Raw genomic sequence first — 26,503 nt, forward strand, 5'->3', positions numbered from 1 at the left:
AAGCACATCATGTAACAGCAGGTATAAGACAGAGTTTGGGCTCTTTCAAGCTCTCTTAGTATTCTTGATAAGCTTTTGAACTCTGAACACTTGTTGAGAATGCTAACAATGTTGTCACTCGGTCACTGCTTGTTTGTAGCTGGCTTGTCTCTTGGAGTGGGGGCAGACATTTGTTTTTCATGTGGTATGTCGGGAGTATGAACTGGAAAGACCAAAATCAGTACTAATATGTCAGCATGGAATTGATCGTCGGTTCTGTGAATCCAAGGTATGTTGAGAAATATGTTAGCAGTATTATGGACATTTATGGATTTTTTAAAATGAAAGATTGGCATATCAGCTTTAAATCAAATGCACATAGCCATCAAGTAAACACTATAGTTCAGTTTTTTCAATTAATAAAATTATTTTGCAGGTTCTTAGCCAGTTGTATTTAGTTGTAAGTATCTAAAATATGAGGTAATTATTAAAACATACATCACAAATAAATGGAGATACTATAAAAGTTTTATCTCTTCCATTTTACTGTTAGCACTCATATTGCAGTACTGCACTAACTCTTTGGGATATGGTTGTATATTTATGTGGAAGATTTAGAAATTGAAGCAAGAAGGAGGTTAAATTCCTTATGTGACATTGTTTGCAGCCCCCTCTGGAACATACCTGTTCTCCTAATGTGATTAGCAGTGTTGGGCCTTTGCCAAGCTTCCGGAATCCCATTTTTATGCTCTTCCCACAACATTGCCCTACCTTGACTAAGGGTCATTTCAGTACCCTTAAAAAGTAAAAAGGGTTGTAAAAAGTAGGTGATAATCCCTAAATCCATGGGCAGTGGCAGTGAAATGCAGAGTTTTATTTTGCGGTGAATATTGTTTCTTATGAATTTGAGGGTGGGGAGCATTTTTTTTCAGGGAGAGTTTGCTCATTTCAGAAAATCTGGAAAACATGGTAGTTTGAAAAAAGAAAAATAACTTACCCTACTTCTACAACACAGAGATAACCATTGTTAACAGTTTAGTTTTTCTTCCTAGTATATGCCTTTCTTTTTCTTTTCTTTTGCTATACAAACTATATTTATTTGCTATTGTAGTACTGTATATGAACGTATATGTATGTACTATGAAATGAAAGTAATTCATCCTGCTTTTAATTTTATGTCCAAAAAAATCTGTAACCCTTGCTTATTTACCAACAATAAAGGAGACAGTATAATTGGTAATAAAATTGTTTTTTCTTGTTATAAACGCATTGCCAGAATCCAGGGAATTAGTTCCTTAGTCGTATGTCAGCCAGTTTGTTTCTTTTGAATGATTCATGCATGCTTGTAGGCATCTCCTATCCTTTTTTTTAGACTCAAAGCTTTTATATTGCATTAAAGTTTTTTTATATACAATAAATCCACCCTTTTAAAAAAGTAATACAGTTTGAGTTTTGACAACTGTTATAGAAACCAGTGTAACCATTACCACCAGCGAAGATCTAGAACATTTCTATCACCTGAGAAAAGTCCTTTGTGTCCCTTTGTGGTCAGCCACTATTCCATGCAACCACTGGTATGGTTTCTATCATTTTAGATTAGGTTTCTTTAAGTCTGTTTTTTGTGAAGGAAATATATTAGTATAGAGCACTAATTATGATGCAGGACATCAGCATCCTAGTCCTGTCTCTGCCACTCATGAGCAGTGACATGCTACTGGGCCAGTCATTTACTCAGGGCTACCATTTCCCCAAGAAGTTCATTGAAGTAGGTGTTGTGTATGTTTTCTTGCAACCTAAATATGGCCAAATCTATGTTTTAGGGGTAAAACAAAATTAAATTTGTGTGGATTGTCCTAGATATCATCATAAAATTCACAGTTGATATATTTGTGGGTTTATATATATGTGTGATATATTTATGTAAAAACTAATACATGTGTGTATGTGTATGGAATATGGAGTACTCATAAGAAAATCTTACAACTTTAAACTCCTGTATGGTTCTTATAAACCTATGACATTGTTTACTTATCAGCTTTCTTTGACTATTCTTTCTGAGTTTCAATAACAAGTTATATATATATATTCTGTCAATTTAGACTTGCTACTTTTCCCTTTGAATGCAAATGGTTTGTGGTTACTAATAATTAGTTTTCTAATTGGTAAAGACTTCATTTGCTGATGATTTCCTTTATCATCATAAGAAGTGAAATGTAACTGACTGATTTTTTAAAATATGCATATAACCAGAATTTTGTTTGTTAGCTCAAATAAGGAGATTTAAGCATCAAAATAATGACTTGATGGTGAAAATTACATGTTCAATGCTTTTCTTTTTTAGTTGAGTTGTATTCCTGGGCCTTGTCCAACTTCAGATGATTTGAAATATACTATGACTCGTTTAGCAGTTGATGGAGCTGATGTTTATATTGTGGAGCATGGCTGCGCTACAAATGTAAAGGTACACGTTTATCTGTTTCTTGGCCAATGTAGTTCTTTTTCTGTTTTACCAAACCAAACCTCAATTTCTTGAAATACAACGCACATGTATAATTTGCCATCTCACAGAATACTACAAAATTCTAGGATATAGCTTTCTATTTTTTACTCCTCCATATTCTCTCCCAGTGTTATTTTTTTAAGCACACTTTCTGTACTTTCCTACTCTAACTGAATTATTATAACATTGTTTTATGGCAGGGATATAAACTAGTAGGTTGCTTTTATGGCGGGGATGTAAGTTGGTAATGCTTTTAAAAGATTTGGTTTTGAATGCCTTTTATACATTTTGTATGTTTTATGCATACATTTTGAGTGTTTTATACATTTACATTTCCTGCCTGGCTCCTGAAACATTAGGTTGCCACCTCTGCTTTCTGGGTTACTGTTTAAAATCAGTCTTGTTAGGCTTCTGTGATTTCATTATTTACTACCCTTCCAACTTTTCTTTCCTCCTCCTCTTGTTTTCCTTTGGACTCATGTTCTCTTCCTTTTATCCTTTTTGTTTTTGTTGTTGACAGTCTGTTTTTGTTTTGTTGCATTTATCTTTCTATTTCCCTTTCCCCTTTTTTCTTTTTCCTTTCTTCTGTCTATATTTCTTGCAATTTTGAGTAATTACCTATTCTGAAGTTTATGCTAAGTTGGTTAAAAATATGGAAACTACAGTTTTGTTTCATTTTCTTCATTCAACTTTAGATGGGTGCAATTCGGATTGCAAACTGTAATCTCCACAATCAGTCGGTTGGGGAAGGAATTAGTGCTGCAATTCAAGATTTTCAAGTGAGACAGTACATTGAACAGTTAAATAATTCCAGAGTGGGACTTCAGCCTGCAGTGCTCCGGAGGGCCTATTGGCTTGAAGCTGGGTCAGCCAACTTAGGACTTATTACTGTTGATATTGCATTAGCTGCTGATCATCATTCTAAACATGAGGCACAAAGACATTTCTTAGAAACTCATGATGCCAGAACTAAGAGGTAAGTGAAATTTAAGAATAGTAATAGTCTCAAATTCAGATGAAAATTACTAGATTATTGTGGAGGAAATTCTACTCTTTGGAATGGAATAAGAACCTTTTAAATAAAGACCTAATATGATTGTGCTTGGTGCACCTCAATGACTATATCAGGGCCTGTTAGTTAAGTAAATACATTGTATATCTCATCTCTGGTGATGATGTGGTTGCTAGAAATAATGTTATTTTTTGATGGGTTTCTAAGCCCATACTATGTATGTCAACAGTGAAACAAGTTTAAATTGCTGGTCCCAAATAACATAAGGCACCACCCCCCTTCTCTCTCACCATAGCCCTCCACTTCCAATTCATCATGCCTAGAAACCACCATTGCTATCACTGTGCACTCTGCAAAACTCCTTTTGTAGGCCTTCACAACTGTAGGGAAGACTAAGACTACTTAGACCTATTTTCATTGGTCCTTAAGAAATGATTATATCTGCCTTTTAAAAAGTTGCCAGAGCCTCTTACTGAATTTTTTCTGTTTAAAATGACAGTATGGCATTTTCCATCTCCATCTTCCCCATTATAAAGTTAATACAAGCCTTTTTTAAAAATAGAAAAGACTAGGGGCTGGCCCGGTGGCACAGCGGCTAAGTGCGCACGTTCCGCTTCTGCGGCCAGGGGTTCGCCAGTTGGCATCCTGGGTGCAGACATGGCACCACTTGATGCGCCATGCTGTGGTAGGCATCCCACATATAAAGCAGAGGAAGATGATGGGTGTGGATGTTAGTTCAGGGCCAGTCTTCCTCAGCAAAAAGAGGATTGGCAGCAGTTAGCTCAGGGCTAATCTTTCTAAAAAAAAAAATAAAAAAAAAATAGAGAAGGCTATTAAGAAATAAAGGAAATAATTATCATGATCCTATAACATTGAATTCGTAGTATTTCTTTCCAGTATTTCTAATGTATTTTTCTTATACTTGAAATCATCCCAATTTATATTTTAATTCTGTTTTTGTATTAAACTTACATCCTAAGCGTCTGCCCACATGATCAAAAATTTTATCAAGTTCCTTTTAAACGAATACTAATACACTATCAGAAAAATGTATTGTGCTTTACTTAGCCATTGCCCTTCTATTAAATATGTAGATTATGTCTAAGTTTCCCATGATAAAAGAGGAAAATTTTTCCACGTAAAATCTTTTTCCACACTTTCTGGGTATTTCCTCATAGTTTCCTTAGAAGAGGGGTATGTCTGTGTTAAAAATTGAAACTTTTGATATGCATTCTCAAATCACTTCCCGGAAAGATTATTTCAGTTTATATTCCCAGTGGCTTTTTAGGAGAGTCTCTGCTCACTGCCTTTTTGCTACCCTTTGAGCATTTTATGATAACGGAAAGGTGGTATCTCTTTGTTTTATTTTGCATTTGTTTGTTTGTAAGATTAATAGTTTTTTTAAATATATTTATCAACTTTTAATTTCCTCATTTGCAAATTGCCTGTTGGTATTCTATGCACATTTATTTATTGGGATCTTGGTGTATTTCTTACAATTCTTAAGAGTTCTTTATAGATTACCACCCTTTTTATGATCCCTGTTAATATTTGCAGGTTGTTTCATCTTTTTTTTTTTTTTTTTGAGGAAGGTTAGCCCTGAACTAACATCTGCTGCCAATCCTCCTCTTTTTGCTGAGGAAGACTGGCCCTGAGCTAACATCCATGCCCATCTTCCTCTATTTTATATGTGGGACGTCTACCACAGCATGGCTTGCCACGTGGTGCCATGTCTGCACCCAGGATCCAAACTGGCAAACCCTGGGCCACCAAAGCGGAACATGTGCACTTAACTGCTGCGCACTGGGCCAGCCCCTGTTTCATCTTTTAATTTTTTTGATCTTATATACAGTCTCTAATTTTTATGTATTCAAATATGGCAGTCTTTTTCTTTGTGATTTCTTGTACTAATTTAAGAAAACATTTCTTTTGCTAGTAATCAGATGGCACCTGTATTTTCTTATTTTTTTCTATTCCTTTTTTTTTGTTAACATAAAACTCTGATCCATCTGGATTTTTTAATAATGTGTGTGTTAATCCAGCCAAGGATGTAAACAGATTTTTCTGCAAGGATCTATTCAGATACAGAGGAAAAGGTTTATAGCTAATACATATTCATTTCTCCATTTCACAAAATATTTGGGTATTTTCATCTGTTAATTTTCTCCGAAGAACTATTTTTCTAGTTAAAAAATAATTCCAATAAGATTTTTATTGAGATTACATTAATCTTTTAAATTAATTTAAGATGCTGACACCTTGTAAATCTGAATATGAAAACTCGTGTGGAGAATATTGTTTAAAAAACTTTGGTTTCTTTGTTAATTATTGCTTAGGAAGCCAGTTAGTGTGAACAAAATGCCTGTTTCTGATTAGGTCAGGTGGCCAAGCAGGGTGCTGATGAAGCTAAGGAGGTGGCCCCACGTGATTCAGGTTGTTCCAGGTGGCTCATTTAGGTGGGTTCAGTGCTCTGGTTTGTCAAGAAAGGTGAAGGGTCTGGGCTATTATCCTACTCACAAGCTAACAGGTTAGCCTGCCACAGTTTCATGGGTACTGGCAGATGACACAAGATTCCTGGTCAGAGAGAAAGGACTTTATTACAATAAAAGCAGTTGCCAGAGTCACATGTGTTCGCGTTAGTTCCCCATGCCCTCCAGGTAGGGTTGGTGGATAAAATACAGGATGCTCAGTTAAATTTGAATTTCAGATAAACTGCAAATAACTTTTTAGTCTAAGTGTGTCCCACATATTGCATAGGACAAACTTATTTTTATTTGCTAAATCTGGCAGTCCTATCCCTGGGTCCCATGGGGCTGGCACAGAAGGCCCATGATGGATGTCTGTACACAGTGGGATGCATTACAGGAGAAGAACACTGAACTTAGGGATTCTACCTTTCTAGTAAGTGGAAGCAAGCCTGCTGTTTCCCAGGGTGAGACATTACCTTATCCCTGAAGGTTGCTTACTGCCAGCAGAACCCTGAGAAATGGCCTGGTCAGAGCCTTGCATTCTTGGCATCTTCAGCAAGAACAGGTAGGGATGTTTAGGGCCCATATGAATTGCCTCTCCCTACATGGTAAGTAATTGGCCTTCAGCTTTGGCTGCCTTGTGCATATTTGATTCTCAGGAGTTTTTACAAATAAGTTTTCATTTCCGATACATCTAGAAAAGCTACTGGACTGATAGGCCATTAGTTTCATTAGATTAGTGTTTCTGAAAAGTATAGTTCCCAAACCACCAGCACCAACATCTCCTTGGAGCTTGTTGGAAATTTACTTAATCAGGTCTTCCCAGACCTCAGTTAGAAACTCTGGAGTTTGGAGCCTAGCTCTTCATATTTTAATAAGCCCTCCAGGTGATTCCAATGCAAGCTAAGGTTTGAGAACTACCGTCATGCACTGCATTATGACATTTTAGTCAATGAAGGACCGTATATATGAAGGTGGTCTCATGAGATTAGTACCATATAACCTAGATGTGTAGTAGGCTGTGCTATCTAGGTTTGCATAAGTACACTCTATGATGTTCGCATGACGACAAATCACCTAGGACACATTTCTCAGAACGTATCCCTGTCGTTAAGCAATGCATGAGTGTAGGGCGTTGGATTATATAAAGATAGGGAATGGAGGAGCTTACATGTCTTGTGCAACTTCTGTATTCCAGATTTTGCATCATGTGCTTTACATATGTTATAGCATTTAATCCTCACAACAATCTTATTAGATATATCAGACCATCATTTTACAGAGGAGGAAACTGAGGCTTGGAAATGTTAACTAACTTGTCCAAAGTCCTAGAGTTATTAAGTGGCACAGGCAGAATTTGAACCCACATCTAGATGACAGCAAAGTCATGCATTCTACTAAGCTTTTTGCTGCACAAATGAACTAAAAAAGGTCTATGGGACATATAAGGTCTTTTATTTTGATAGTTGCTTTAAAATGCTTTTGCTGAGTGACTGAATCTTAATACTTTAAAATAGAGAAGTGATATGAAATTGATAACATCTAATTGAAATGATACCTCAAATTCTCCCACATCCTAAGGATTTCTCACATATTTTTCCTTCTGTCTTCTCGAGACTGATGTTCCACTTCTAACTTGATATATTCATTCTATCTCATCTTTCACTCAAATATTACTTTTTGAAAGGTTCTCCATTTTTATTTGTGACAACACCCTGTTATTTACTTCATAACACTTATTATAATTTATGATTAGATATTCTTATTTGTGGCCTGTCTTTGCCTCTGTACTGTAAACTTCATATGTATAAGACTGTATCAGTTTTGCCTAGCACAATACTGGGCACGTAATAGATATGTTCAAGAAATATAAATGAATGAATGGAAAATGAAAGTGATAGTGCCTATTCTGTCTTCCTGTGAGGGCCCTGAAGATCGAATGAGATAATGCATGTGAAAATGCTTAGAAAAATGGACTTTTAATATTAGGTGGTTTTATTATTTAAGGTTAAAAAAAAGAATAAAGATATATCTCCCAGATTTGTATTTTATAATAGTTTTTAAGAAAGGATGGGAGTTAATAAGTACTTACGGATTTGTCTGTGGGTCACTCACAGAGCCTGAAGAATTTTGTATACATTTTCTCTTGTCTTAATTCTTAATACTTCATCTAGAATCCTTATTACAAAATTATTATGATATTTTCCTCTAAAATATAGAATGGTAGATTATTTTGGTTTTGTTGAGAAATAATTTCTTACTGGCCCCATATTTATTATAATTTGGTGTATTAAATTTGCCATGGAATAGACTTTGAAATGCTTAAGTAAATTATCTGTTAAGCATAATCTATACTAATAGTTTTGTCCACTTTTTAGATTAATGTTTAAAATTTTTAGTCCTTTTGAGAATATTTACTGCTGTTTTTAAATGTCTGATTTTTATATTTGCTTTTTCGCTGTGTGTTCTTTTTAGTGTATGCTGTATCTCTCCTATTGTTTCTACTTATTTCTCACTTACCGTGGTGAAAGTATTTGTTTGTAGAATGGCAACGTGATTAAAAACACCTTTGTGTTTGTGTTTACCTTGTCTTTTAAAAATATTAACAATTAACTTTAATTATCTGACAAAAAGCTTTCCATTTCTTACTGAGTTGTTTTTGTTTGTTTTGCTTTGGGCTCTGTTCAGGTTGTGGTTTCTGTGGCCGGACGATACCCTGAAGAGTAAGAGGTGCAGGAACAAATGTGGCTGTCTCGGTGGCTGCAGATTCTTTGGTGGCACAGTAACTGGCCTAGATTTCTTCAAACTTGAAGAGTTGACACCTTCCAGTAGCTCTGCATTTTCAAGCACGAGTGCAGAGTCTGATATGTATTATGGACAGTCTCTGCTACAGCCTGGAGAATGGATTATTACTAAAGAAATTCCCAAAATTGTAGACGGTAATAAAATGTATTATTTTGTCACTTGTGCTAATCTTTTATTATCTTTATCCCTATGCCATTCTGAGAAAAGTTCAGTGTTACTTAGTTCAACTCCATTAATTTTTGAGTAGTCCTACCGATAGGGTTCAGTATAATCTGCCTTTGTTTTTACAGGTGATTTAACTAAAGCCAGATAATACTAGTGAGTTTTTCATTGTTACACAAGGCAAAAGTGGGTCAGATCTCTTCAGATCTCCTTTTGTTGACATGGGTGATTTTCCTGGCCAAGCTTATTCTAAATATTTCCTTATATATCATTTTCCTAGAACCCAGCTTCCAGAGATATACTTAGGTATAGCTATGCTTCAAATTAACAGTTGTTTTGCCAATTTACTTTTATTAAAACTTATCAATAGTAATATTTATACTATTTGCCCCCATGTTATCAAATATTTTTGTAAAATATTCTCCTTATCACTAAAATTGAACATGTCAAGGAGAGAATTGTGATCTCTCTTTAAAGCCTAGAGGATAACTTTGCAAATACGTGAGTTTAGTGTGAGCAGTGAATGATGGCTTTAAGTGTATTTGATTTAGATTTATCTAGTGTCTTTTCTCTAAAGACTTCAGAAATGGATTTCCCTTTGGGTTTCTTAGTTGTATGTTCCTACAATTAAATTCAGTATTTACTGCTTAAGTTGTCATGCTATCAAGAAACAAAATGTAGAAAAGTCTTAATATTTCACCAATATTTAGACTTTTTCCCTTGATCCATTCAAAAACCTTAACTTAGTGCTGCCTTTTATCAGTAGACAAAGATAGGAAAGAAATACTTTAAGATTTTATTGGATTTATTTCCCATGTATCAGGAGCTCTTAGAGGAAAGAGCTGGACTACATATGCCAAATTCCTGTTTAAATGATTTTTTCACTGAATATTAATACGTGTGTGCATGTTGTGTTAAGGTTGACTTCAGCATGTTTGCTAGAATAAGAGAGGATTATCTTATAAAAATCACCAAACGCTGAAACTTCCTGACAGTTAAAGGATAAGAAAGATGCTAAATAAAATTTAACTTAGCTGTCTTCTTATATTACTTTTTTACATTTGAATGTGGTTTTTAAAGGTTTTCTCATTTTGTCCGCAAGCTACCGCTTGAGTTTTGTATTATCCCTATTTATAGTGAAGAAACCAAGGCTCATCCCTGAGACTGAGTTGCGTGAAGCCATGCAGCCAAGTAGATGGCTGAGCAGAAACTAGAATCAGGGCCATGGAAGCCCCTTGAGTGGTCTCTCCACCGTTCTGCAGCTCATGCTAGTTGTAAAGACTTGGCGTGATTTTCTAATATGCAGATCAAAATGTAACCATCACAAACACAAGGAAGAAAATCTACACAGAATTTACACATGGTGTAAAAGGGGAAAAACAACAAATTCTCTAACAGTGAGCAAGCTCATCATAATTCTTAGAATGTGTAACAGGGAATGTCTATACCTCCTAGTGATTCTCTCAAGAGCGAGTTGTACTTGGTAAATTACCATAAGTTTCTTGTCCATAGAAGATTGGGGTTAGCCCCTACGTAAGTGTCTGACTTTCTGATTGTTGAGTCTTTCAGAAGCCAAATATAGATGTATAGATGTGTCAGGATAGAATCAAGGAGGACATATTGGTAGAACTAAAGATTTCCTGGGAAGGTCAGTGAACACTGGTTTCCTATCATTTAGATGTGAATCTGTTATTTTTGACCCCAGTTTTCTTTTGACTTTTGTTCTGATTTTTACATTTACGGTAGTAGAAGCAAATAATATTACTTATATTGTAAGTTCTTAAGTCTTATCCCTTAAATTCCATCTAGGACTAGATTCTGCTTGGGGAGATGTTTTCTCCTGTTAGCAGTTTCCTCTTCTTGGGTACCACAGGGATGGCTGGAGGAGAGGGGAAGTTGAGCAAGAGTTATTTTTTGGATCTGAGCAGCTATAGAACTCTCCTTTTATCCCCCCCCCCCAATTACATAACATCACAGGGCTATTATAAAAGGCTGAGGAAATGTTCCAGGTTAAAGAAGACATGACAACCAAATGCAATAATATATAATCCTAGGTTGGATCCTCTACTGGAGGGAGGGAGAGTGTTTTAAAGGACATTATTGGGTCAACTGAGAAAATTGGAAAGCACGTGGTAGATTAGATAAGAGAGTTGTATAAATACTAAATTTATGGAGTTGATAACTATTCAGTGATTATGTATTATTCTCAGGAAATAAACATTTAAGTATCTAGGGTAAAAGGCCACAGTGTCTGCAAATTACTCTCAGATGGTTCAAAAAGTATTATGTCTATTATATATAAATAGAGCAAATGGGACAAAATGTTTCTGTGCTAAAATAGGTAATTCTGAGTAAAAGATCTATGGTTTCTTTGTAGTACTCTTGAAAGTCTTCTATAAGTTTGGAATTTTTCAAATAAAAGGTTAAAAAAACACCCAAAAAATCCACTGTCTGTGAACTCTGGATCCCTACTTAATGGGATATATTTCTATGGTGTTTAGCATATTGCTATGTGAAATTAGATATCATGCTTTTTAAAAATGATTATACTTAAAAACAGGGAATTAAGTTGTCATAGTTTTCATAAATTGCTTTTGAAATTATTATGTTCCCACAAAACCTACTTTTTTGTTTGTTTAGGTAATGTGAATGGGATGAAGAGGAAAGAATGGGAAAACAAATCAGTGGGAATAGAAGTAGAGAGAAAAACTCAGCACCTTAGTCTTCAAGTACCACTACGATCTCATAGCTCATCGTCTTCCTCAGAAGAGACTAGTAGTTCTAGTGCTGCACAGCCTTTACTGGCTGGTGAAAAGGAAAGTCCCTCTTCTATTGCCGATGACCATTTGGTTCAAAAAGAATTCTTGCGTGGTACGAAGAGAGATGATGGCCAAGCAAGGTCAGTATTCAATCAGACTTAGAAACTTGATCATAATAGGATTATGATTGCTTAACATTATGGCAAGAAAAATTTCTTTCCTCTCAACTCACCCACTGTAGAAAATTTTTTTCCTCCTGAGTGTATTTTTAAATGTCCATTTGCTGTTTTCTGATTATAAAAGTAATATACGTATATTCATTTCCAGATATTAGGAAATACAAAAACGTATAATGAAAATAAATATTTCTTATCTCACTACTCACAGTGAACCATTGTTAGCATTTGGATATTGTCCTTCCAGTCTGGTGAATATTTTTTGGTCCTCCTCTTGGCCCTTTACCAGTTGGCCACTCATTTCTTGAAACACACTTTCCTCTTGACTTGATAGCACATTTCAGATTTTCCTTCCACCTCCTTGGCTCTTCCTTCTCAGTCTCTGTTTCCATGTCCTTCATTTTTTCCTCCCTTTCTTCCTTTTCTTCCTCTTACAGCCTGCCATTTGTTAAATGTTGTTATCCCTTAGGACTCTCTTCTGTACCATTTTCTCCACTCATTCTATACTGTTTCCCTAGACAGTCTCAATAAGTATGTGCTTCAGTCATGATCTGTAGTTAATGTCTTCTAAATGTAAAACTCCAGCCAAAACCTTTGTCCCCGTCAGCCAAGCTACCTTCTTGATATTTCTACTTGGATGTTTCGTGGAGACCTCAAACGTAACGTATGAAAAATGACCTTGTGCCTATCATGCTCAACTTGTTCCCCCTCAGTAGATGGCACTACTGCATCCATTATCAAAGTCAGAAATACTAGGATTATCTATCACTTCTTCCTCTCCTTCAATCCCTCTCATTTAATCAAAGGCCCCTGGTATATTTTTTTGGATAAGCTTTTAGAGGATGTGGGAAGAAAAAAAACCTTATAAATGCATTAGTGTTCATGGATTATGGATAGAAGATTATACTGTGGGTTTCTTTAAGTTTTTATTGTGTGTTAAGCTGCTTCAATTTTTTTTTTTTGGAACTATATGGAGTCTGAATACATTGTGCTGTTTTACTACTCTATGGATGTTTTATTGTAAAATTTTAGATTTTCCTTTATTTATAAAATAAATGATTAAAATTGCTAAAAGGATTTTATAAGTACTTCTGGTTATACTTAGAGTAAATTATATGATGTACAGTAAATGGTAATAGCTCTGCTTTCTGTTTTAGTATTCCCACAGAAATTTCAGGAAACAGCCCTGTGTCTCCTAATACTCAGGATAAGTCAGTCGGCCAGTCCCCTCTGAGATCTCCTTTGAAACGACAAGCCTCTGTTTGTTCCACCCGGCTTGGAAGCACCAAGAGCCTCACTGCTGCTTTTTATGGGGACAAGCAGCCTGTCACAGTTGGAGTCCAGTTTAGTAGCGATGTCTCCCGAAGTGATGAGAATGTGCTAGACTCACCAAAGCAGAGGAGAAGCTTTGGTTCATTCCCATACACACCATCAGCAGACTCTAACTCATTTCACCAATATCGATCAATGGATTCCAGCATGTCAATGGCTGATAGCGAAGCCTACTTTTCTGCAGCTGAAGAATTTGAGCCCATTAGCAGTGATGAAGGCCCTGGAACTTATCCAGGTAGAAAAAAGAAGAAAAAACAAACCCAGCAGATTGACTACAGTAGGGGTTCCATATATCACAGTGTAGAAGGACCACTTACTGGCCATGGAGAAAGCGTTCAGGATCCCCGAACTCTGCCATTCAAAACTCATCCTTCCCAGGCTTCGTTTGTTTCTGCATTAGGTGGAGAAGATGAAGTTATAGAACATCTGTATATTGTAGAAAGTGAGAAAACGGTAGAGAGCGAACAGATTACTTCTCAACAACCTGTGATGAGTTGTTATCAGACTTACCTTACTCAGTTCCAGGTAATTAATTGGTCAGTGAAGCACCCAACCAATAAAAGAACCTCAAAGTCCTCATTGCATCGTCCCCTCGATCTGGATACACCAACCAGTGAAGAAAGTTCATCCTCATTTGAACACCTTTCTGTTCCAACTTTTAAGGTATAAATCAAATTGGTAGTTTCCACTGATATATTTACTTAGAAAAATAGATTTTTAAGATGCTGTTTTTAAAATTATTCTGTCATTTTAGCTACCTTTCTGAAAGAAGGAATTTCTGAAGTCATGGCTTCATGTATGACAGTAGGTCTCAGGGTTATTGGTGGGTATTATAAATTTAAGCATATCAAATTGAGGAATAGTTTCAGATTTGATTGTCATGATGTTAATCAGTTAACATATGATCTCTATTTACATTATACTCTATGATTAGGGTCAAGTTTCTATGAATTCATATTTTCTGTGTGTTAAAAATGAAATTTTGTAATTGTTTTTAATAGTTGGTATGCTTTCTACTAATCCATAACTGCTTCTATGCAAATCCAATTCCACTCAATTGATATTTGAGATCTTACAATTTAGTATGAATTGGTTATTGTCCATTTTCTGTAATGTATTCTATAAATAGCTTTTTGAGGGAAGCTGCAAATATGTCAAAATAAATTTAGTAATAATAGCCAATATGAAAACTATTTTTATAAAATTATAAATTTATAAGAGAATTTTTATGATTTTAAAAACCAAAACTAAGCATACAAAATCTTATCCAACTGATTAACAATGTTGAGGAATCGTATGTGGTATATACTTACCTATACATATATACTTATTTAAGGTGTCTAAATGTTAATTTATTCATTCTTAAGTCGGGTATTTATTATATACTACTATGTGCCGGGTATTTGATGTACATTGATGAGGGAAATGGGCATGGGGCTTATAGTGTAGGGGTGAGAGACAACCAGTTAGTAGATAAACAGGTAAGAATTGAGAAGAGTTTTATGAAGATAATCAAAGGATGCCAGGATAGAGAATAGGGTGGGGTGGGCTACCCTAGATTGTATTGACGTGGAAGGTATGTCTGAGGAGGTAATATTTAAACCGAAACTTTAAGAATGAGGAGGAATTGAAGAGGGGAAGACTCAGGGGCACTGCATTCCGAGCACAGACATCAGCCTTGCTAAAGCTCTAAGATGGGAAAGAAGTCAGTGTATATGAGACACAGTGAGTTTGCAGGGAGACATACTCATGATGAGGGCTAGAGACCTAAACAAGGGCCACATCAGTAAGGACTTGTAGACCAGGGTATCAGTAGTTAGAATTTTATTTTAATTTCGTTGGGAAACTTGTGAGAACTTTAAGGAAATGTGATGTGATCTCATGTACTTTGGCTACTTAAGTGGAATTGAATTGTCATTAAGCAAGAGAGGAAGTGGGATGATCACTTAGGAGGCTGTTGCAGCAGTCTGTGCAAGAGATACTGGGCTTAGACTTAAGTAATGATGGAAATATGATCAGTGGAATTGAATCTCCCTACATAGAAATATGCTTTTGAGTGATTATATACTGAAGGAAGAAGAAACATTAGTGACAGTTACTAAGTTTTGATTTTAAGGTTGTGCCCATTTCTTAATCTTGCCCAAGGTAAATTGCTCACGCTAAGATTTCAAAATATTCTCTTTATTCCAAGTGAAAATATGTTGGTGTATGAATTTTCCAGTATAAAACTATATGGTACTTGCTGTGCAAAAGTTAGAATTATTTTAGTATTTTCAATAAATCTTTCTAGTTTATCAGGCAGTCAAATGTCTGGAGAAAATAAGTCAAGGAATTCATATCTTTAGACAACTTCAGAAATAGAATATAGGAAATAAGAAAGTTATTTTCTCCATTAAATCTAAACACCTGGCTGGCATTTAAGTGTTCAGTTTGATCATTCAAGTGTATTATTTATTTTATTTGTTATGTTTCATGGATTTAAGATACAATCTAGCTTTTCCTATAGTTGATTCTTCCCCACTTAAAGTTGATTGTACTAGGAGAAATCTGTAAAATTAGCTAAGTAAAGCTCAATTTAAGGAGGAACGCTGGCGAAAAGACATTTGAAGCACATGCCTTTGAGCTTTCGGTGTGTAGTCTTTTACTCTCTTTGGTGAATTCTCATAGTGCTGCCCTGTCATTTGTCTGAATAAACAGAAACTGAAATTACCAATTGAATATTTTCTCAGTTTGTCAAGTATGTCGTATATCAAAATCATATTAACAAGGTAATCTGTATATTCACAAATATTGATTGATAGCATAAAATTAGAGAATAATTAGTATTAAAATTCTAGACTATAAGTGGTATTTTATATTATTCCAGGTTATCAAACAGGGGCTCACAGCTAATTCTTTACTAGACAGAGGAATGCAATTTTCAGGATCGACTTCAAAGTAAGTAAAAATTACATAATTTTGAAGTTTAAAGTCAGTCTTTCCTGCTTATGAGATATGTAGAATTTATTCTGAGGAATAGCAGTTCTTTACTTCACTAGAGACTTTATTTTATGAATAAATTACTCCAAATAATTCAACTATGTTGTCTGTCATGGCTTTGCCTACGTTAATAAGCAATCAGTAGCATTTCTGTTAGATATACCATACAAGCCATAACTTGGCATATCAAAATCAGAAACTAACAAGAATTCAGTATTGTAGTTTTCATATTTTGGAAAAGCCCCATCAAGTAAATATATCAAAATTTTTTTTCTCATTTGATGTATTAACCATTTTTGATGAATTTGCCTTTTAGTACCTTATTTGTCCTGTCTTGGAAAAGTATTTGAGACATAAAATATCTAGTCTAATTCCATGAAATAAATGTAGGTTTAAGTGGTCACTCATCTTAAGGAAGCTCCAACTTCTGTCCTTTTTCATAATCTTTTTAATATATTCTTTGCTTGTTAAATTGTACAGTACACCATATACTCCTCTGGAAAAGAAGGCTGTTGATAACACAGATGATGAAACATTAACAGAAGAGTGGACCCTGGATCAACCAGTCTCTCAGACCAGGACAACAGCCATAGTTGAAGTAAAAGGAACTGTTGATATTGTCCTCACTCCCCTGGTGGCTGAAGCTTTAGACAGGTATTAATTTTGTCTGAAAACTTAACGGTTATTTTATAAAATGATAAATGTATGTCATATCATTAGGGTATGTAATATCTTTCTGTAAAGAACAGTGTTGATGATGGCTATTTTGATTGAACAAAAATGAAAATACGTTTAGGTCTTTCTTTGTTTCATTTAGTTATCATTTGTTACTTTTTCAGCCTAAGTAATTTTATTGCAATATTATAATGCATTATATTTTCCACTTTTTGCTTTTGGGCTGATGACCGTAAAATGATCAAATACCCAGGAACTAATTATTAGGTTTGATATTCTTACTATTATCTAATTAATAAAGGGGTAAAGAGGAAATAATAGTTTCTCTGTCCTGCAAGGAGCTTATTGTCTATCTAGGGAGAGAAAACTAACGGGAGTAAAATCTAGAATGGAACATAATGGAACAGTTTAGATAAACTAGATCATAATATTAAGTGATGTTTAAGTTTTTTATGTACTGTTTTTCTTCCCTCAGATATATTGAAGCAATGGTTCATTGTGCTAGTACCCAACACCCAGCTGCCATTGTAGATGATCTTCATGCCAAAGTCCTCAGGGAGGCTGTCCAAAATAGCAAGACTACTTTCTCAGAAAATGTAAGAACTTTCTTTTCAAAGAGTATGGCAAACTGAGTATTCTTCATGTGTACATAATATCCAAGCTTGAAAAAAATTTGAATGTATTAGGACTTTTTTTTTCTGAGGAAGATTAGCCCTGAGCTAACATCTGTGCCAGTTTTCCTCTACTTTATATGTAGGTTGCCACCAGAGCATGGCTGGCAAGTGGTGTAGGTCTGTGCCTGGGATCCGAACCCATGAACCTGGGCTGCTGAAGTGGAACGTGCCAAACTTAATCACTATGCCACAGGGCTGGCCCCTTGAATGTATTAAAATTTTATTAGGTGTACAAGTTGGAATACATGAACACTTCTAGTCTTTATGTGTCATTGGCTCCGTAAGAGATAGCATATATCACTATACTATGGATTAAATAGTAGTAAAATATTAACTAAAATGTGGCTTTTTGTTTTATTTCAAAAGGAGCTTAATTCCAAGCCTTTCCTAAAGAGCTTTGGTCCTAAGTGAATGAGTGTTTCTTAGGACTGGTACATTCATTTTGTAAGAGAGCAAAGCTACATATTATTTTGATTTTCCTCTATGATTCGATAACTTGTCTCTTGATATTTTTGAGATTAGTTTTGTTCACCTCAGTGAATCAAGTTACTGCCTCCTGGTGTGTGATATTCCACTTATGCTGTGGTCCCAGCCACCAGGCCAGTGTCTTAGCAGTCATATGCTGCTGCTCCTCTGATGATTCTCCGTTTGACTTTCAAAGTTACCTGGGTTATGTTTGGACTAGGGACCAGAGGCAAGGTGAAAGTGAGGCTGATTATTTTTAGTGATCTAGCTATTCAGAATATATTGGCATTTCATGTGATAGATAGTTAGGGTGATGGAGTACAAATCAAAAGAAAGTTGAAAATATTCCCACACAACAGAGAACCAGTTATCAGAAACCAAATCCGTCCTCAAGTAAGTAAAACTTAGTGATCCTGAAAAAATACCTATTATTCTTATTATTACCATGTTTTCTGTCTGTTTCTCTATAGGCCGATTTCACTTTGTTATGTATCACTTCTGTCGACCCTGAAGCTGCCAGTCTGTTTCCTAGCTTTTCTAGGGTTTGGATATCAGACTGAGGGTGCTAAACTAGATGGCAGCTGGCACATAGGTGGACGTAAAAGACCATAATGAATAAGCAAGTTGCTGTTGTGGGTGATATGGAAATTATGAAAGGTCTGTGAAATAATAATTCTACCTTCATTCTTTTTAGTTATCTTCCAAACAAGATGTTAGAGGAACAAAAACTGAGCACCCTGCTATAGGAACGACTAACCAAGGACACGCACAAACAAGTCTTGTAATGAAGCAAGACAATGTAACAATTAAAGGGCTTCAGGCTAATGTTAGCATACCAAAGGTAACAATTTAGTATTTACAAATTTTTCTGAAAAAGGAGAATATTTTGGTAGTTTTTAACCTTTGTATTTACTAAACCGAACGGTGGTAGGATAGATTATAATATCAAAAATATTTTATTCCCTTGATGATCTAATGTAAGAATTAATGTAAATAGTTTACTTAAGCAGAATATTGGGTAATATTTACTAACATTTTCCACATCTATCCAGTAAGAATTTACTTGTGATTAATTATGAGAGTCTGTGTTTATGAGCTTTGTCTTCATCACTCTCAGGCATGTAGGTATGTCATTTCTAACAGTGGTTTTTCATTTTCCTGTATATCTTATGTTTAAGTCATAACTTTTCACTTTTCACCTCTGAAATTTATGACATTTTGTGTCTTAGGTAAACTTATGTTTGTTGCAAGCCTCAGTGGAAGAATCTCCAAGTATGGCTCCTGGTAGAAGTGTGACTCATGTTTCCCTGGTAGCATTGTGTTTTGACAGAATTGCTACACAAGTTCGTATGAACAGGTAAGAAAGATTTTATTAATTTGAGCCATGATTATCTTGCTGTATGTAAAAATAAGCCTTAATCATCTTTTTAATACATTTCTGAAAATTCTAATGTTAAAACTCAAAACTGGTATTGTAATTTCAAATCTCACTTTGTAGATTAGCAAAGTAGGTTTTTAAAAGTTTGTATTGTTTTTATTCATATTATTTTTCTGTAAATACTGACAAATTTATTATTAACATTGGTTTAATTAAACCAGTGGAATGGTTTTTTGTTTTTTTAAACCTGCTTATTAAATGTTTTTACTGAACTATATTATTTAAATTTTAACCATCATACCCTTTTTCTTCCCTTTTCCACAGAGGTGTGGTTGAAGAGATTTCAAATAATGCAGAAGCTGGGAGAACATCAAATTTGGATAGGTATGTCCATGCAACTAAGATGCAGCCCCAGTCATCTGGATCCCTCCGATCAAATGCTGGAGCAGAAAAAGGCAAAGAAATTGCGGCCAAGTTAAATATCCATCGAGTTCATGGGCAACTCAGGGGTCTTGATACAACAGGTAGGATTCTACAAGAAATATTTTTTTCTTTGACATGTATAAATTTAAGATGATTTTGCAAAAGGAAACATTTTTTTTCCCTTTGAATATTGCTCAATTTGAGTATAAGGAAGAGAAAAGTATTTCTGCATATATTGAACACATGGTATTTAACTTCATTACTCACGTTCTAGGCAGAATGGAAGGTAAACTTTAGTAGGAAAGTTAGTGGTATGGCCCCAAATTAGGAACTGCTTCTGTCTCCCATCTGTTTTCTTCATAGTATTTTGCTCTTTATAGAACAGAGAGGGTATGATCTTTATAGTTTTTCTTACTTTTCAAAATCTTTCTGTTGGCACAACTTTATTAAAAAGAATTAATTGTAATATCAAAAGCAGATAGTCAAGTCTGTAAAATATAGCATGAATAAGAGTGATAGATCATGGCTACCTCATGAGGTAAAAGAGAAAACCAGAGACATTATATACCATTTCAGTATTTTTGACTCAATTCAGTACATATGCTCATTTTGAGGATTAAATGATCTCAGATTGTCAGAGAGTCAATCCAGGAAAAATTGAGTTTGTTATATGATTGCTGTGCTAAAGTACCCTCATGGGACAGGTGACCAATCGTGAATGAACAAATGATTTGCTTGAATTTGCTCACTGTATTCTGTGGGCTCTGAAGCTTCCATGATTTCTGTCTGTATTCTGGGTCTGTGTAAATGCTGTGGCTTTCTCAAGGCTAATTTTCACCATCCTTGTGTTTGAGGCGAAAGCTTTTGACCTGAGGATTCCAGATAAAGAGACTTTTCATGACAGCCTGAATCTGTAGTCCTAAAGCCTGGGACAAAATACAGTAGCTTGAGTATAAAAAGACTTTTTTCAGCTCTGTAATTTGCACTGGTAACCAATTTGCGCTTGGATGTCTACAGACCAGTAGTAGTAACTAAATATAATTTCGAAAGGTGCGTTATCCAGAAAAAACTCATCAATAAAAAAACTCCCATTGAAAGTCCAAGGTGGACGTTGTGTAAAAATGCAGGAAAAAAAGGGAAACGTAAATGTCTTTGCTTCTATGTACATAAGATATCTGTGAAAGGATACTCAATAATCTAACGGCATTTGTTACATATGGGAGGGGAATGGACGTATGGGTGTGATGCTGGAGGTTTTTCATTGTATACCCTTTCATACTTTTTAGAACTTTGATCTGTGTCCTACCTAATAAAAAAGCTTAAGTAAAATTCCAGTTAAATCTTCACCGTAAATCATACATCAGAATAAGTTCATGGAGTTAAAGACAAATAGAAAAATATTAAATAATGAGAAAATTATAGAAAAATGTAAGTGAATATTTACTCTCTGATCAGGGAAGACTTTCTAATCATAAATGCAAAGTATAGTGTCTTCATATGATGGCATATTATATCGCTATTAAAATAGTATCCTTGAAGAATTTTTATTGACCTGAGGAAATTATCATGGTTTGCTGTTACGTAGAAAGTGGGAATCAAAGCTGGGTTTGTAAAATGACCTCTGAAAAGCCAGAAGGAAACTTACTTCAAATCTAAACAAATTACTTCTGGGTGGTAAATTTGTATATATTTTTTAAATCTTCATTTTGCTTTTCTGTATTCATTAGCTGTAATCAGAAAAAAGTGAAAAAAAGTAAGATGAAATAAAAACCTCTGTCAGACACTCAGGATGTTAGTTTCCATATTGCATATTGTAAGCAGTGGAATGAGGCAATAACTATGATGAATTGTACTTATATAAAATATGTTAGCATCAAGCAACCTTTAGTAAAAGTAGTAATTTTCCTAGAAAATGTTTTTCCTAAGGCTGAATAATTAATTAAAATAATTTTTCATTTTGTAAAATGATGAGACAGTGTTTAAAAATAGTTTACTATGAAGCTGAATTATTAAGGAGCTTCTTAATTTTAGAGTACCCTATAATCTTTCAGAAATGAGTTCATTCAGCCTCTGAGCAATTATTTGTTAATTATGGCATCATCTTTTTTCCCTCTTATTTTAACATGAGTCTAGCGCATTTTAAGTAGTATGACATTAGGCAGCATTATTTTAGAAATTGGTTAGCTCATTTGCTTATTTTTCTCTTTGGCAGAATACTAAGATATCTTTTCAAGACAACCAGTGTGCCAAATGTTTACATTGTTTAAAAAAATAAATACAAACCTCTGTGTTTAGAAATGGCCATTTTGTTCTCTGTTGATAATAGACATTGGTACCTGTGCCATCACTGCTATTCCCTTTGAGAAATCCAAAGTTTTATTTACTCTTGAAGAATTGGATGAGTTTACTTTTGTGGATGAAACCGATCAGCAAGCTGTTCCAGATGTAACTCGAATAGGTCCCAGCCAAGAAAAATGGGGTTGGATAATGTTTGAATGTGGACTTGAGAATTTAACCATAAAAGGTAAGCTTTTTCTTTTTTCTTTTTTTTTGAATTCTGCTTAAGTGGGGAACATGTTGGCCCCATATTACTGAAATGTTTTGAACAGTCATGACTTTCAATAACCTGAATCTGCATATTCAATCAAAAAGTGTGGTACCTAGGGTTACTTATCAGAGGTGCTCCATCCTAAGTGCATAAGTGGAACTTTCCTTCCATTGTGTGATTCAAAACTAGCAGAGCATCTAGGTGTATAAAACCTCAATGTCTGAACAAAACAATCTGTGGTTCGGAAAAAATTCCCAAATAAAATACAAAGCTACCCAGATTTTGAAAGTTTGCACCTTTGGAAACTGGATCTTTGATTAGTAGAGCATTGTCGTATAAGATGAAAATACTGTGAATCCTTTCTTCAGTGACACAGACCGACTTACAGTTATATTTGTTTTCTTTTACATTATTGAGTAATATATTAACAGGAAGCCTGAATTGTGTATAAGATTTTTGGTTTAGTCCTATATAATAGTAGTTGTATATAATTCCTTACCTGATAATCCAGTCTTAATCACTTCTATAGATAAGGACAAAGTTTTGGTAAGGAAAAAAAATCTTCATGAAATTTTTCTTTTTTTTTTTGTCTTTATGGATATTGTAGAGTACAGCATTGAGACACCCACTATTTTTAATAAATAAATTCCTTCATTTTTATAGGAGGAAGACAGTCTGGTGCTGTTTTATATAATACTTTTGGAATTATGGGTAAAGCTAATGTCACAGAAAGGGGTGGAGTGCTGACATCCAATAATTCTTCTGATTCTCCAACCGGCAGTGGCTATAATACTGATGTCTCTGATGATAATCTTCCTTGTGACCGAACAAGCCCTTCTTCAGACTTGAATGGAAATTCTGTTTCAGATGAACAAGTTGGTGAATTTCTAATAATAATGTTTTGGAAAAATAACATAGAAAACTGTGTACCAAATTCAAAATTAATTTTTGGAGTACATTTGCCCATCTTTCCATATTTTGGATTTTGCTTAAATGGTAGTCAAGGCAATTTGGTGATTATACTGATACTAGTGTATAATTTCTGAAATGAACATTTATATCTGTCATAGTACCTAGTGTAATACCTAGTTCATATTAGACACTTAATAATATTTGTTGAATTAATAAATTAATGGAATTTCACAAAAGCAGACTTTGTTTTTATGTTTGAAAGATTTTAGCAGATTTCATTTTTTAAATAATTAGTTTCAATACTGATAGTATTTCATGTAAGTTCTAAATATTTTTGTCTACATCTGTCTATTTCAGTTAGAATCCTGAAGAACACCTCATATGCAACTCATTTATTATTTTTATCATGATAGAATTTCATCATGATGAGTACAGTAACAGCAATAATGAAAATATTCAAAATCCTAGGTTACAGAAGACTTGTACCACTAACTGGTGACTTTGGGCAAATTATTTACCCTCTCCTAAGTTTCTTCATCTATAGCAGGAGTATTGTAATGATACTGACCTTTTAGAATTTGAAGATTAAATGGATAATATATATGAAAGTTTTAACTCAGTGTCTAGCACACAGTAAGAACTTGGTAAATACCTTTCTTAAATACACACACTTCTGATTGTTTGAAAATTAGATCAGTTGAAGAGGAAAGAAACCACTTTTTAATTAAGAAATCTGTCATGAGTATCCAGTATTTATTAGCATAATCACTTCTAAATCCCAGGTTTCTTGGAATTTATTTTTGAAACATTTGATTTGATGCTAGTTCAAGAATTTAATCACAGTTTTCTTGTGAGGTCTTTGGAAGTACTTGAAGGGTGGGTGTGGATTAGCACTTTAATTAAGGAAATTAAAAAATACAGTAGCTGCTCACTAGACTAAAGAACTGGGAAGGGTCTAGCTTTTCTTTCCCTCTCCTTCACCTCCTAAAATACTTCACAGAAACTCGAGTGTCTTCCTTGATCTCTCTTATTCTACTCTCCTTGTTGCAAGTCCTAGAATTTTGTAACATTGTTTTCTTTGGGTTCTCAGATTTTTCTTGGTCCATTTCTTTATGGAGTTCTTCATCGTCCTTAAATGTGGGTGTTCTCCCCATGTTCTGTTCTTGGCTACTCTTTTCTTCTTGCTGTTTGTCCACTCCCTGACATTTCATTTCCTAGTCCACCTCCATAATTTGATGACACTGCTCTTTCCCATTGGTTATGCTGTTAGCACCAGCGCTTCTCCTGAGTTCCAGAATTGAATCCATCGGCTTTTTGGATATCATCGTTCACACATGCTATAGACACCAAAAATTCAATCTAAAACCAAGTTTGTTATTACTTTGCTTCACATGGTATTATAATTAATTCTTATTATTTACAAGTGCCCCCTCCCTTTTTAAAATTTTAAGTTCCTCAAGACTTCTGTCTTCTATATAGTTGTATCCCCAGTGCCTGACTCACACTGTGTCTGAAACCCGCAAGCCAGGTGTATTTGAAAATTCAGATTTCTTCTTTTAAGAGGAAGGTCATATGGTGTGTGTCCTATATGTTACATAAACTCCTAGTGGAATCTGAGACTGCACTTCATCTTGAAATATTTAAATATTTCTGCAGCACATTACTGAAAACACCAAGTGGGATAAACAGCCACCTCATCAGTTCAGATCAGATTTTGATGCCACATTTACAGAAAAAGATTTAGATTTTCAGAACATCGTAGATTTTAGAATTGCAGATAAGAGAATGTAGACTTATATTTAGTGTCTGCTGACTTTTAAATTACTATTACTGCTGACACATTGTCTTATAACACTTAGGATTCAAAGCTGTTTTGTGGATCCTCTTCATTCATTAATCCTCCCACAAGAAAATGCTAATCTTTTCTTTATCTTGACCAGTAATATCAAAAAAAGTGAATTAGAGACTGTAAGTAGATGTAACAGATAGTAGACTTTTTTGTTTCTTTAGTATTATGCTTCTTACCTCCTTGCATTCTAAAGAGTGGTGATTACACATTTAAAAATTATTATTCTATTTCTCAATACAGGTTCAGATTACTAGTGTATGAGATAACTAAGAATTTTTTGTTGTAGAGTGTTATTTGAACATGGGCCACAATAGTGTTTTTTATGACACTTTATTCAGAAGTTTAAAATATTCTCTTAAAATGGAGTGGAAAATAGATTGCAGTAGGAAGCAGAAGAACTTAATTCTATTACTCATTCTCCTACATAATAGTTGTATGACCCCTGGCAAATCATAAAACATCTTTCTCTCCCTTTTTTCATCTGGGAAAAAAAAAGGCACTGAACAAATGTGATTAAATGACGTGATCAAGAAAAACCCTCTAGGTATTATGCTGAGTGAAATAAGTCAGAAGGAGAAAGTCAGATACCATATGATCTCAATCATAAGTAGAAGATAAAAACAACGACAAACAAACACATAGCATTGGAGATTGGGTTGGTGGTTACCATTGGGGAAGTGGGGAGGCGGGAGGGCAAAAGGGGTGATTAGGCTCACATGTGAGGGGATGGACTATAATTAGTTTTCGGGTGGTGAACATGATGTAATGTACACAGAATTCGAAATATGATGTACATCCGAAAATAATAATTAAAAAAAAGAAAAAAAAAGAAAAACCCTCTAGTTCTAAGATCTCTGATTTGTGGTTTGTTATAATGCAGTGATTTTTCAGAGTATGCTCCTTTGAGCTTCAAGGATCCATATGTATTTCTTAGAATCAGGAGGGGGTTAGCTGAGCAAGATGTATGTCACATGTTCTGTTGCTGTTTTCTGTAGAATTTGATTTGATGGAAAGGTTTTGAGCATAGAACATCAGTTAACTTCTGCGCTAGTGGTTCTAAGGGGCTGTGTGTTACTGAGATTTTTGTATTTTATTTTATCTAGGATGAAGGAGTGGAATCTGATGATTTGAAGAAAGATCTACCTCTAATGCCTCCACCTCCAGATTCATGTAGCATGAAGCTGACTATCAAGGAAATTTGGTTTAGTTTTGCAGCTCCCACCAATGTGAGATCTCATACACATGCGTTTTCTAGGTAAAAAGTTTTTAAAAATGTAATACTATCCCTTGATGTTTCTTTGCTTTAAATAACATACAATTCTATTTCATATATTTTTTGAATTATTTTTCTAGTATATCTAGTCTTAAGGTTGCCACTTTTTTCCATCTTCCCTACTTCATACTTTC

The 26,503-nt window shown here is 34.7% G+C and overlaps 1 protein-coding gene across 15 annotated transcripts in view; it reads left to right on the forward strand.

Moving 5' to 3' along the window:
* The window catches only part of BLTP1 (bridge-like lipid transfer protein family member 1), a 195,649-nt gene that overhangs the window by 77,391 nt on the left and 91,755 nt on the right, over positions 1-26,503 (forward strand). For all 15 annotated transcript variants that reach the window (XR_011501876.1, XR_011501877.1, XM_070504705.1 and 12 more), the window contains exons 24-38: positions 140-268; positions 2,321-2,440; positions 3,175-3,455; positions 8,648-8,898; positions 11,567-11,825; positions 13,019-13,856; positions 16,060-16,130; positions 16,653-16,826; positions 17,323-17,443; positions 18,681-18,827; positions 19,216-19,343; positions 19,689-19,888; positions 22,114-22,311; positions 22,999-23,210; positions 26,200-26,351. Coding sequence is in view for 13 of the 15 variants with exons in the window: in XM_070504705.1 (XP_070360806.1) it covers positions 140-268; positions 2,321-2,440; positions 3,175-3,455; positions 8,648-8,898; positions 11,567-11,825; positions 13,019-13,856; positions 16,060-16,130; positions 16,653-16,826; positions 17,323-17,443; positions 18,681-18,827; positions 19,216-19,343; positions 19,689-19,888; positions 22,114-22,311; positions 22,999-23,210; positions 26,200-26,351 (3,281 nt within the window). In the remaining 2 variants the exon portion in view is untranslated. The remainder of the gene's footprint in view (positions 1-139; positions 269-2,320; positions 2,441-3,174; positions 3,456-8,647; positions 8,899-11,566; positions 11,826-13,018; positions 13,857-16,059; positions 16,131-16,652; positions 16,827-17,322; positions 17,444-18,680; positions 18,828-19,215; positions 19,344-19,688; positions 19,889-22,113; positions 22,312-22,998; positions 23,211-26,199; positions 26,352-26,503) is intronic.

The sequence above is a fragment of the Equus asinus genome, chromosome 3 (assembly GCF_041296235.1).
Source record: "Equus asinus isolate D_3611 breed Donkey chromosome 3, EquAss-T2T_v2, whole genome shotgun sequence".
Classification (NCBI taxonomy): domain Eukaryota; kingdom Metazoa; phylum Chordata; class Mammalia; order Perissodactyla; family Equidae; genus Equus; species Equus asinus.